Source organism: Aulonocara sp. 'chitande type north' Nkhata Bay, linkage group LG3, assembly GCF_057382095.1.
Source record: "Aulonocara sp. 'chitande type north' Nkhata Bay isolate Kocher_YH1m ecotype deep benthic linkage group LG3, A_spYH_male_GT1.1, whole genome shotgun sequence".
Taxonomy (NCBI): Eukaryota; Metazoa; Chordata; class Actinopteri; order Cichliformes; family Cichlidae; genus Aulonocara; species Aulonocara sp. 'chitande type north' Nkhata Bay.
Window position 1 is genome coordinate 76,974,655 of NC_141346.1, and position 13,393 is coordinate 76,988,047.

At 45.6% G+C, this 13,393-nt stretch overlaps 2 protein-coding genes across 3 annotated transcripts in view; one reads left to right on the top strand and one right to left on the bottom strand.

The window, feature by feature from the left end:
• The window catches only part of LOC147337069 (protein NLRC3-like), a 169,845-nt gene that overhangs the window by 82,153 nt on the left and 74,299 nt on the right, over positions 1–13,393 (top strand). The window lies entirely within an intron of this gene.
• The window catches only part of LOC147337071 (uncharacterized), a 217,957-nt gene continuing 215,336 nt past the window's right edge, over positions 10,773–13,393 (bottom strand). For both annotated transcript variants that reach the window (XM_086285745.1, XM_086285744.1), the window contains exons 3-4: positions 12,146–12,994; positions 10,773–11,820 (exon numbers count right to left, since the gene is read on the bottom strand). In XM_086285745.1, coding sequence (XP_086141871.1) covers positions 11,152–11,820; positions 12,146–12,994 — 1,518 coding nt within the window. In that variant the 3' untranslated portion in view covers positions 10,773–11,151. The remainder of the gene's footprint in view (positions 11,821–12,145; positions 12,995–13,393) is intronic.

Below are 13,393 nucleotides of genomic sequence, written 5' to 3' on the forward strand. Positions count from 1 at the left end.
ATCCAACCCGCAGCCAATTCAGCTGCTCCTCCACCCGTTACACCTCCACCACAACCGTCACTGCAGTCTCCAGTTCAGTCCCCTGCAGCTCAGCTTTCCCCAGTGCAGTCTCCAGTGTCTCCAGTGTCCCCAGTGCAGCCTCCCTTAGCACAGTCATCCACTCAACCACCAGCACCACAACCATCACTACCTCTAGTTCATTCCCCTGTGAAGTCATTAACTCCACCACCTACTCCACTCTCACCACCACCGTTACTACAGACATCAGTTCAGTCCCTGTGCAGTCATTTACTTCTCCACCATTAGCAGCTCAGGTCCCCGTGTGTCCAGCAGCTCAGGTCCCCGTGTGTCCAGCAGCTCAGCTCGCACCTGAACCTTTGGCCCAGTTCCCCGTAGCAGTGCAGTTTTCTAGCCAGCTTAACGTTGAGCCCGGGGTCCCAATTCTCTCTGGCTCTACATCAGCTCCTGCTGGAAGCTCGGATGAGCTCATCCAGCACTCCGTGGCTCCCGTGCCGCCATCTACCTCGTCCGCTGGGGGTTCCAGTGAGCCCAGCCAGCACCTCCTCGTCTCCGCTGGAGGGTCCGAGGGGCCCGTTCAGCCTCCTGTCTCCGCTGGAGGGTCCGAGGGGCCCGTTGCTCCACCAGCGTCATCAGCTTCAGCGTCGCCTGGTCCAGCTTCTGCTTTGGCTTCGTCAGCCTTGTCTGGTCCAGCCTCCTCCGAGCCTTCATCCACGTCTGGTCCTGCCTCGCCTGGTCCTGTGCCCACCGAGCCTTGGCCAGTATGCCTGACACTTAAGAACCGCCGCTGCCTTCCGTGCGGCCGGCCCCTGAACTGCTCCGTCGTCTCCTTTGCCGCCGCCGCCGCCGCTGCCTTCCGCGCGGCCGGCCCCCTGAACTGCTCCGTCGTCTCCTTCGCCGCCGCCGCTGCCTTCCGCGCGGCCGGCCGCCTGAACTGCTCCGTCGTCTCCTTCGCCGTTGCTGTCCGCATAGTCGGCCCCCTGAACTGCCCTGTGTTTGGGCTGTTTTCTTGGGCTCCGGTGTTTGCTGTGCTCCGCTTTTGTTATATAAAGTAACACGGCTGCTATGAGGCCAGCTAGGATCCCTGTGGCCCTACAAATGATCCAGGACGGATGGGATGAAGAGCCCATTGGAGGCATTGACTCAGAATCTCACATCTAAGATATAGAGGACCCAGACTATTGCCCCCCCCCCCCCCCCCCCCCCCCCACTGAACAAGGCCAGTCAGATACAGAGGAGTCCTCTGAAGAGGAAATAAATATTGAGTCTAACAGAATGAGCCCCTCTTACTGCTCTAGCCACAATATTCTGAATTAGTCGGCCAGGGCTTGCACCTGGGTTTAGTACTTTCTCCCCAGTAAATGCATGGAAGATGTTCATGTCTGATAATTTAATAGAAGAGGTGCTGTCATACACAAACATGGAGGCACGAAGAGTAGCCACAGACAGGGGAAAGAGTGGAAAAATGTAATCAAACATAAGCTCCTGGCCTTCATTTGATTGACCATTCTTGCAGGAAGTGAGAAGAACTGGGATGTACCAGTCGGTGTGTTTTTTGGGAGTTCTCTGCATAACCCATTGTACAAGGCCACTATGTCAATTCAAAGATTTAAAGATTTCGCCCTTTCTTGCACTTTGAGGACAAGAGGACCAGAGCCTACCGACTGAAAACAAACCACATGGCAGCTTTCTGCTACATATGGGACCTGTTCCTGGTCAACTGCAGGCAGAAATTCATCCACAGTGATTGTGTTACAGTGGATGAACAACTTGTGCCTTTCAGAGGGAAGACCCAGCTTCTGCAGTATAGGCCGAGCAAGCATACAAAAGTGATACAAAAACTGAAAATTAATGAAAAAATAAATAAAAATGCAAAGGGCCTCATGTCACAATCATGTTTTATGAGAAATACCTCAAATATGAAAATATTACAACTCTTTGTTTTAAAGATTTTGAAGAATAACAACAGAGTTTATAGCAAAATGCATTGTTTCTATTTGGGGTAATTTTGACCCCACTCGTGGAAGAGTGTAGGTATTGGTAGGTTGTGCATCCAAGGGTTAAATACTCTAGGAACAACAAGTAGGCCTGCAGTGTGAGAGCAAAGTTCTCTAATAGGGTGATATGGTACTATAACAGGGGTCCCCAACTCCTGGACTCCGGTCCAAATCCAGACCCCAAGAGGATTTTGTCCGGATCACAAAGCAGTTTCTCATTTACCGTGTAGTTGGATAGTTTCTTCCTGCCGGCTGCCGTGGCGGACTTTTGAACTGGCGCGACACGCAGCTATGCAGGTTAGCATCATGCTGGTCCACTCTCCCAGCCAGCTGTTGGCGGTAATGCACCACCAACTGCCAATAAAACGACAAAGAAGAACAAGCTATGTGGGTATGTGAGTTGATAGGTTACTGTCTTGGGCGCTTGCGCTTGCTGAGTGGATGAGTAAAAGAAGATGGCTTTGTCAAAAATACTTATAAAGTTATAAAGAGTGGAAATCTGAAGAGCTGTTATGAAATCAAACATAAGAACTTCAACCAAAGCTGTGCGCCTGGGTCTGACGGTAGAACAAGAAGAATAAATGAGGTATGAGCGGCTACACGGCTGATAACAGTCTGTGACAGCACAACAGCATACGAGTGTTCACTGTGAGCACGGTGGACTTTAGGAGGACACAAAAAGACTTTCACTGACTGGAAAATGATAAAGAGTGAAAGGAAGCTGCAGCAGAAACACTTTTTAGTTTGGAAGAGAAACAATGTAACACTTTTAGATGGAAACAAAGTAAAGTGCAACAATTTACCTTCAATAAAAAATAAATTACATCCTTAATAAAACTATAAACATTTGAACCGTTTGATACTGAAACATAAAATGAAATAAACTCCATAAACAATCAAAATGAATTCAAACTGATCAGCAACATTAACTCAGGAGCACAATATATGAAACACTTTAACCTACAAAACAAAAACGAATCAAACAGTTTGTGCTGATTTCTTTCTTTGATCAAAATAACAAAGTCAGCATTAATGGCTCCGACGAGCACGTTTTGCAGTGCACAGCTTTTCAAAGCAGCTTTGAAGCAGGATCCTGCAGCTCTCAGCTCCTGCTCAGTGTTTAGCTGGGACTTGGTCTGCAGCAGCAGCAGAGAAGCCTCACAAAGATGAGACTAAAGGAAGAAGAACGCCCAGAGCCTGCTGCCCTCAGAGTGGATACTGCTTCTCTACACTCAGCCAGAATCCACTCAGTGTCTGTGATGTGAACTGCAGTCTCAGTGTGGAGTCAGACGTCAATGAACTGGTTCTGCTCTGCAAAGCTGAAACCAGTTGGAGCTGGTCATGCTGGGAACTGTTTTCATGGAAGTCCTTTTAAAAGTATCCCATCAGTGATGAAATATGCTGCTTGATATATGGAGTCACTGAGGCGGCATCATCATCAGTAGTGTCAACAAATTCATGCAGGTTCTCCAATGAATCTGTGTCTCCTTCATCGAGTCTCCTGCCCCACACTGCAAGCTTTCCAGTGACAGAGCTGATCTTGTGACCTGAGGGAGGTTTTTATCTTTCCCTTGAAGCTGTAGATTTACTTCATTTCCAAATATGTCACTCAGGTAGGCCAGTTTTGCCAGGAAGGTCTCATCACTAACTCTGCGACTTCATACTTGTGCTCCTGCTCCAAAAACATCTGATCTGCTCTCTGAGCTCAAAAACTCAGGACAAGACTTTTCCTGGTGACAGCCGCCTGGCTTCACTGTGAAACAGCACAGCTTGATGTTCGGCTACATCTCCTCACAGACAGCAGAGACACTCTTGTTTTTACTGGTCTGGTCTTTATAAAACCGACTACACCAATAATTTCAGTCATAACCTCACTGAATTCAGAGGAAAGCTGCTCTCAGTGTGAAACACTCCAGCAGAGGGCGCTGTTAAGTCCTTATTGTAACACAGTTACTGTGTGCAGTTAGACTTCATACATAATCTGCACTTATTTCCATCAGACATGCTGTCAGTAAATGATTGGTTTCTATTGATTCTACTTCCTGTTGACTCGTTTGATGACAGTGAAACAATCACAGCTGATTGTGTGATGATGTAAACTGTCACTGTTACATTCAGTGTGTGTGACATAATGTTAGTGCAGGCTGATAACAGCCTGGTTCTGTTAGAAACACATGAACGTGTCCATAGATCAGTGTGTGTTTAACATGAGAGCTTCAGCCCTGCTGATGTGTTAAATAAAGACATGCAGGAAAACTGATGAGACTCTGAAATAACTCTTTATATTTATAATGTAACTCTGCATCAAAAGAACAACAAAGGATCCCAGACAGGTTTCTGTGAACAAAGACCATTCTGATGTTTCTGTGTTTCTAACACTTTGACATTATTAGTAAACAGACTGCAGTGAGCAGCATTTATAAAGAGCTTCTATATAAAGATATGACAGCTGTTTGACAAGTTTATCACTCTGTGTTTGGACCTGATCAGTCCAGCTGTTTACTTGAAATATGTTCATTTTGGGGTGGGTACAGTTTCCTCTGCGGTGGGTAGGGTGGGCTGCCCCGGGTCCTGTGGGGCTTGGCAGTGCTACCGTAGGCCGCGGTCTGGATGGACCTGGGCTCCCTTGCCTTGGTGGGTACCAGAGGACGGGGGTGCCTACTGGGGTCAGCGGGGGAGCTGGCCCTAGGGAGGGGCATCCTCCCCTCCCTCCTTTTCCTCCCCATCCCCGGCTACCTCCCTCTTCCCGCTCCACCACACTCACCCATACAGGTAGGGCCTTGGGGTGCGGGTGTGTCACAGGAGTGCAGGTGAGACATCCCCCCCCCCGTCCCCTTCTGGCCACCTGTGCCTCAATTTTATCTCACAACTTAGACATCCACATTACTTACACTCTCATAACACACACATATATATAGGGCCTTGAGGGTGGGCACGTTAACGGCGTCCAGTGGACGGTCTGTGTACTCAAACCTACCTCTGGCGCTGGTGCCCACCTCTCAATTTTAAATCCATGTAGACATTGAGGGTTCTCGGGAGGGGCCGTGCTAACACCTGCTGCTCTCTGGCAGCAGCACCATTTTTTAGTTTTAAATGCACTTTAGAGCAACACGCAGCAACACTACACATGAGCGGGAGGAGGGAGGTATGGGGTCTTCACACACCCCCGTTCTCTGCTAGCCATCGGGGCGGGGGGGCTGGGAGGAGATGTTGGCTGTCCGATTGGCCTCCCTGCTGCTGCGGAGCCTGGGACGGTCTGCTTGCCTCCACCCCGGGGGGAAGGGTAACATCTCTTGGGTCTGGGTTCTGCTTCCCCCTCTGGGGGCGAGGGTACCTGGACCCGGGGTATAGAGTATGTTTGGGGAGTGTGATTGGGTGTACATGTCCATTTATGTCAGTCCTTACGTTGGGTGAGTGCTGAGTGTTTGTATATGTGTGCATGAGGGTGGGAACGCATGTTTGTGTCTGTGTGTGCCTGTTTGTCTGTGTCTATATGTCAGGTCGGGTCTTAGACTCCACCTCTCTGGGAACTCCCAGGCCCTCCAAGGCCTATCTCCCCTCACCACACTCCCTGTTGGTGACTGATGCCCTCAGGGGTCGGTGCATTGGTGGTTCTTGGTGTCCGGGGCTGGGCGCTCAGGTATGTACCGGCTCACTCCCGGTGGCTACCTGGCGGGGCCTGGCGCTTGTTGCTCGGTCAGGCCTCCTCCGGGGTGTGGGGGGCCCTCGGGCCTCCGGCCTCTGGGCCTGCGGCTCGGTTCACTCTGGCACAGCCGGCTGCCGGCGGAGCCGTTGGGCACGCTGGTGAAGCCCCCTCTAGCTTCTGCTCGGTGGCTACTGGGTGACGCCTCGTCTGGGGATCCTCAGCCCTTCCCATGAGGGTGGCACAGATGCCCCTCCGGTTGTCCTCCTTGGGCTCTCGCACTCTGGGGCCTGGATCTCCTCCATGCCTGTTTCATGCCCTGGGGGACGGGGCTATGGCTCGCTACATCCTCTTGCAGACCATTACATGTGGAAAACATTTGAATACAAGCGCGCTGATCCACACAGGTGTGCACACGGGTGTTCACTGTTCGTAGACTTAAATTACACCTTTCTTGGCTGCTACTTCAAAGCACATTGTGCGCTGTCTGTCCTGCGTGCTGCACAACACATTATTTGACCACAAGTGTCTGTGAAGGTTCTCAGTCATCCAGGTCATCGTAGTCAAAGGAGCCTCTGTCAGCTAGAGCTGGGCGATAGAACGATAACGATATGTATCGCGATATAACTTTTACTCGATAGAGAAATTAAGCTATCGCGATAGACCTCGCCGCTCTTGTCCTCTTAAAAATAAAAATAAAAAAAAGGTCAGCCAATCCAAATTAAGTAGCGCAGAGCCGAACCAATCACAGCCGCAGCGTCACGTCACGTGACTTGTTACGTACAGCACAAGTGCCAAGCCGCACGTGTGTTTGTTTGGGAAGCAGCCAGCGGGTAATGGAGGAAATGAGTGTGCCGACTAGAAAATTCAACCGAGCGTGACCGAAGAAAAACCAGATGATGGTTCGAATGCCGGAGAGATTGTCGAACGGAAGAGCCATAGAAGTTCCATAGTGTGAAGGTATTTCGGCTATTTCAAGTCTGACAAAAACAGAGTAGCGTGCACTGTAAATTGTGCCGAAAGCAAGTCTGGAAATACAATAAACTGGTGCATGCGTCACACTGTGCGCCACGTTATTGTTTCGGTGAAATGAATTTCTACAATACTGTTAATTCTACTCTCTGCAGTGTTTAAATGCTTACATATACACACAGTTACTGTCCCTCCACACATACGACTCGGTTCTGCTTCTATGCCCCAGCTTTGTTTACTTTTTCCCACCGAGGCTTCTAGACTTCTGATTGGCCAACATTTCTGCACGGTTAGGAATCTAGCGCCACCTGCTGCTTTGGCATGTTCATAGCAGCGTTTTCCTTCATTTCTGCCTTTATGTGTGGACGGGATTATTTTTTAAAACGAAAACGGAAAATCTCCGTTTTCAAAAACACCCGTGTACGTGTGGACGTAGCCTCAGTCTCTGACTGGAAGCGCTAATTTGTCATTCGGCTTTTGTCAGACTAAAGTAACTGTTAAAACTGTTTGAAAAGCTCAGCTATACAACAAGGAGAGATTGAGAATTTCCTTTTAGTTCTCAGTTTATTTGATATTGACAAAAGTTAGTCAGTTTTGTCTGTTCTTCTGTAAAACAAACTAAGATTTATTTTTAGAATTAATATTTTGTTTCTAAGTGGAATCGACAATTTAGTCTGTTTCGTTTGTTCTATTTTGAAACTTAAACGCTTTAGCGGCTGCCTTTTGTGTAGTTTGCAATATTTGGCTTTATTTATCTGAAAAAGTCTCATGTTCCTGAAGTACATCTACCCTGTTGAACTTATTATGGGAAATAAATATTTAAATAAAAACAAGCTGCTGATTATTTCACATTTTACTTGTGAGCAACGGCACATTTAAATCTTACAAATATAGTTATTTGGCTGATATCGTGATAGATATCGTTATCGCCTGAAATGAAAAAAACATGTCGTGATATGAAAAAAGTCTCATATCGCCCAGCTCTACTGTCAGCAAAGAGGCACAGAAAAGAAGATCAGACACCAGCGAGGGAGGATAAGAAGGACAGACGCAACAACATTGTCATCCCCTATGTAGCCGGTGTATCAGAAAAACTCAGGAGAGTTTTCTCCAAGCATGACATCCTGGTGCATTTCAGACCCAGCAACACGCTCAGACACAAACTGGTTCACCCGAAAGATAAAACGCCAAAACACAGACTTAACAACGTGGTGTTTGCTGTACAGTGCAGCGAGGAATGCCCAGACCTCTACATTGGAGAGACCAAACAGCCACTTCACAAGCGCATGGCACAACATAGAAGAGCCACCTCCACAGGACAAGACTCAGCAGTCCATCTGCATCTTAAGGATAAAGGACACTCCTTCGAGGATGCCAATGTTCACATTTTGGACAGAGAGGACAGATGGTTTGAAAGAGGAGTGAAAGAAGCATCTATGTCCACTGTGAGCGACCATCTTTGAACAGAGGCGGGGTTTACGACATCAACTCTCTGCCATCTATAATCCAGTTTTGAGATCCCTTCCCAGACGCCTTAACGCCCACTCACATCCTGGGCCATCTGATCTCAGGAATTCGCATGACAAGGTGGGGCCAGGTTTCACAATGAACTCACCCGAAACTCTGGCTGATTGGGACCCACACCCAGTTTCACACCTTGGCTCAGGCGATTAGAGGATCATCAGGGGGTCCTTTTGTCCCTCTGTGGGGGGTCACTCCCACTAGGTTTATATCTGGGACTCTCCACCATTTGACCTTAGAACTGAAGAAGCTTCTCGGATGAGAGGTGAAACGTCTTCAAGTAACTTAAAGAAGTCCAGACGCTTTTCTTTGCAAGCTCCTTTGACATTTGACCACAAGCAATCTTTTCTGGTTTGACGCCGTCTTTGTAGCCAGAAACCAGTTCTCTCCTCGGCTTCCTCCACTACACGCTTCCCCCACGCCAGTCTCCTCCGTCACTATAAAGGGGAGAGTCATGAGCTCCATCACCCTCACCTGTGCCGTCCAACGTCCCGCCACCAGCCTCCACTGCAGCAGGCCAGAGACCACAACCCTGCCACAATAAGTAAAAGTATATCCTTGCTGTACCCTTAATGCTAAATGTGCTAAATTAACCGCTGCCTTTGCCCCTTTGGGATTATTCTTATGTCACTGGGATGTTGACCTTTGACCTTCACATTAGAGAGATGGGCAGACATAATTAGTGTATGAATTTTAAAGTAACAGGTAATAAAGAGAGTGCAGCAAATGTAGTCAGGTTTATTACTCTGTATCACACATGAGTGCCCGAGGGAGGCGGGGCTGACTGGGGAGACACAGGAAACAGAGAGACAGGGCTGACTCGACATGAAACGATGAAACGTGGGACACGGGAACAGAAACTAAACACAGGCTGAAATGAACACTGAGGGAGGGAGAACTAAGATTACTGAGAGCCTGATAAATAAGAAGAACAAAAACCAAGAAAAACAAGAGTCAAAGAAAACCAAAAACACAAAGCATTGGGCCAGGACCCACTGCTGTGACATTTATATGTGATGAAAACATTAAAAACTGCTCAGATGTTGAAATCTTTCTACGTATACTTTAGGTTCAGCTCTCCAGCCTGGCATTTGGTTAAGCATGATTCAAACATTTGATTTTGTTTAACTGGTTTTAATTATAGTTACTTTTTGTGAACATTTGTTGCAGCATTTAAAAATACATCATTTATTTTCAAACTTTTATTTGATTTAGAGCATCATATTTGACCAACGTAAATGTTTTAATTTCATATAAAATAACTGAAACAGTGAACTAAATATCTGAAATCTTTCCTTCCTTAAAAGTTATAATCCTACTTAAGTTATAGTGCAAACGCTTAAGCAACAAATATACTTGATGCTAATTAATTCATATTTCCCTTTGATGTTGCAACTATGCGGTCACTTCTGTCTTTAAACAAAATAATATTTTCCAGTTACAGAAATCATAAAGTCCAAACTAAAGTGCTACTGTTGCTATATGCATTTTATATAAATCATGGATGATGGTCCTGACATGAAGGAAGAGAAAGTTACAGGTTGCATCCTTTGACTTTGTCTCCGTGCCTTTGGGCGATTTTCAGAAGGACAGATGTTTCTGTTCAATTCTTAAATCAATTTTTTCAAACACAAACACTATTTTAAAGCTTCTAGAGAGTAAAATATTAATGATAATTATAATAACAATAATAAAAACAAAAGCTCTCAGATCCATCAAACCAAGCAGCAGAAAGAACAATAACTGAAGAGAAAACTTTAACCTTGTAGACTTCATTATGTTCCAGCTGCTCTACAGACGCTGTGACCTCGAACTTAAGCAGGTCGTAACGTATGTGCAGCTTAATAACAGCTCAATACTCTCCGCAGGAGTAGTCCAGCAGTAGAAATCAGTACAATAACAAGGTGTGTAACATCTAGCAGGGTGACAGAAAAACCCAGGGTAACTTCTAAGGACCTCAACGTCTCTCTCACATTGTGTTTTTTAAACATGCTTCCATTTGTCACTTCAGTCTTTACTCTGAAATACAGGAAGAGAAATCATGGCTGAAACAATTTCTCATGAAACCAGGGGTGTGGTCCAACAGTCAGTTTGGTGAGGAAGGTTCCTAACTGAGAGAAGTGACCCAGAAGTATCTGTGTAGCAGCCACAATGAATCCAGATCATGAGCTTTATTAACTGATCAAAGTCTCTTCTTTCATCTTCTGTATCATTCAGTTTGCATTGGTAATGCCCATTATTGTAATGCTTTTTTAAGACCAGCAAAACTTTATTTCACTTTGGGTTAGCTGGGATAAGTGATGGATGGAGGGAATTTTACTTCAGCCACAGAAATCCTAAACAGGAAGGAGGAGCAGAGTTACAGTGGATCACTATCCAGCAGGGAAACAAGGTTTATTTCAATTTCTTGGCCATGAGTGAGATTTACTGAGTGGGCAAATTAGGGAGACGACACCATCAGATCCCGAGCCCTCCATGTGTTAATCAAGAGACGGCTGCTGTGCTACATCCATAAATAATGAATAAATTAGGAGCTAAAGCTGAAAGGACAGTTTATTTGTACCATCTTCACGTGAACACATTCAAGAACATCACAGATGAAGAAACATTAAAAACTTCCACACTACATAAAGCAAGAAAAATAGTTTTTCTTTCAGGTGGTTTCAGAAAAACAGAAACATCAAACATCTCCAAGACTCTCTTTGAAAGAACTAAAAACCTTTGTTCTCATGGTCCAATCATGAGTGAACTCCCCGATGAAGCCTTGTGTGCTAAAACATGTCAGAGTTTTAAAGGTTAAACATGAGTTTCCAAAACGTTTTGCTGGAGAACAATGAACTGTTTGACTGAGTTTCAATCATTTACAGACGAGCAAAACCAGGACAGAGAAAAAAGGACAAAACTGACTCAGTAAAAAACAGAAAAGAAGATCCCATGTAGATCTGTATTATGTAGAAGTTCAGCCCAGCAACCAGTTCAGTTCAACACAAGTTTAAATGATTATATCTGAACTCTGTGGAGCCTGATCTCAAGCTTTTTGAGTCTGACACAGAAACCAGAGGATCTTTCTGTGTCTTCAGATTCACTGTGATCCAGTGATGGGAGTGATTTCAGCCCTGAGTGATCGCGCTGATGTTTGCACAGAGCAGACAATGAGGTGAATGTTTGGGCACATTGGTAACAGTGAAACAGTTTATTAGTAACGTGGGATCGTTTGTGTGCAGAGTATGAACTGAGATTCCTGAAGCTCTTGTCACACTGGTCACAGCTGTAGTTTCCTTCCATGTGTGTTCGTTCATGAAGGTTACGATGACCTGACTGTGAGAAGCTTCTCTCACAGTGTCTGCACTTGTGTGGTTTCTCTCCTGTGTGGACTCGTTTGTGTAATTTAAGCTGACCTGCAGTGGTGAAGGATGACCCACACTGATCACAGAGGTGCTTTTTAACCCCACTGTGAATCAGTTCATGTTGTTTTAAGCGATGTGATGTGGTGAAGCTTCTCCCACATTCTTTGCAGTATTTCAGTTTGTCTCCAGTGTGTCTACGTTGATGTAGTTTTAGGGTCTTTTGCCGACTGAAAGTTTTTCCACAGAGGTCACAATGAAAGTCTTTCCCACCACCACAGTGATGACAGGGTTGAGAACTGGATCCATCTGTGTCGCTCTGCTTCTAAACAAAGACACAAAGACAGTGTAAGTCAGTCCTTCAACATTTGTATCCTGAACGTCGCCTGAAATAAAGAGCATCTCTGCAGACGTCCAACTACATTTGACTGTTTCAGTTAACACACTCAGTTTACTGGGCTGCAATAACTACAATACTACCACCATAATACTACAGTAATACTAAAATCATAACTGAAAGGAAAATCTGAATAATCACTCAGAGCTGCTTTTCCATGCAGTAGAATTGCTAACATGCTAACACAGTTTAATGAGCAGAGTTGTTCCAAACAGTCAGGCTAAAATGACAAGATAACAATATAAATACATACCTCACAGTAACTGCACTTGTAGAGTCTCTTTCTGGTGTGGATCTGTTGGTGTTGTCTCAGGTCATGTGGAGATTTAAAAGTCTTCTCACACAGGTCACATTGATAAGGTCTCTCCTCAGTGTGGGTAAACATGTGTTGTTGTAAGTGTGCGTCTGTTGTAAAGTATTTGCCACACTGTTCACAGCAGTACACATCATGGCTGGTGTGAATGCGTAGGTGTTTATTTCGGGGCCCTCTCTGGCTGAAAGTTTTTCCACAGATGTCACAGCTGTATGCCTTAATTCCAGAGTGGGTAACTAGATGACTCTGTAAGTGGCTACTGTGAGTAAAAGCTCTGCCACACTGATCACAGCTGTATGCCTTAATTCCAGAGTGGGTAAATAGATGACTCTGTAAGTGGCTACTGCGAGTAAAAGCTCTGCCACACTGATCACAGTTGTACGCTTTAACTCCACTGTGGATGAGTTGGTGTTGTTTTAGGGAACCCTTTAAGGAAAAAGACTTCCCACACTCGTCACAGCTGTATGGCTTAATTCCAGAGTGGGTAACTAGATGCCTCTGTAAGCTGCTACTTTGAGTAAAAGCTCTGCCACACTGATCACAGCTGTACGCTTTAACTCCACTGTGGATGAGTTGGTGTTGTTTTAGGTAATCCTTCCTGGAAAAAGAATTTCCACACAAGTCACAGCTGAACGGTCTCTCTCCAGTGTGGATGACCTGATGCTGTTTTAGATTAGCCCTCAGAGTAAAACCCTTCCCACACTCGTCACAGGTGTGTTTTTTCTCTCCCTTTCTTCTGTGAGGTTTGTCGGCCTCCTGAGAGCGCTGACTTCTGGCTCCATGTTGGTCCTGCAGTGACAGAGATACAAACAGAGGCAGTGAGTGAAATGCAGTCGTGGAACAAACTCAACCTTCAAACTCCATTAACACTAGTTTTAAACCTGAAGGTGGAGCGTGGCACCAAACACCTTAAAGGTCTCTTATCCCCACCTGCTGGTAGTTCTAACACATTACATCCAACCTGCTGTTAAAGATAATTCATGACTGTTCAAACACTAAAATCATGCACACACACACACACACACACACACACTATTTTATAATTTAGATTATTTTGTTGTTTCCTATTACATATTTCTATAATTTGTATAGATTTATACAGAATTATTCAGTGATAATAAATCCTATGTTTGTTTATTCTAAAGGAACCCCGTTAGCTTCCACAACAGATGTTGCTCGTCTTCCGTC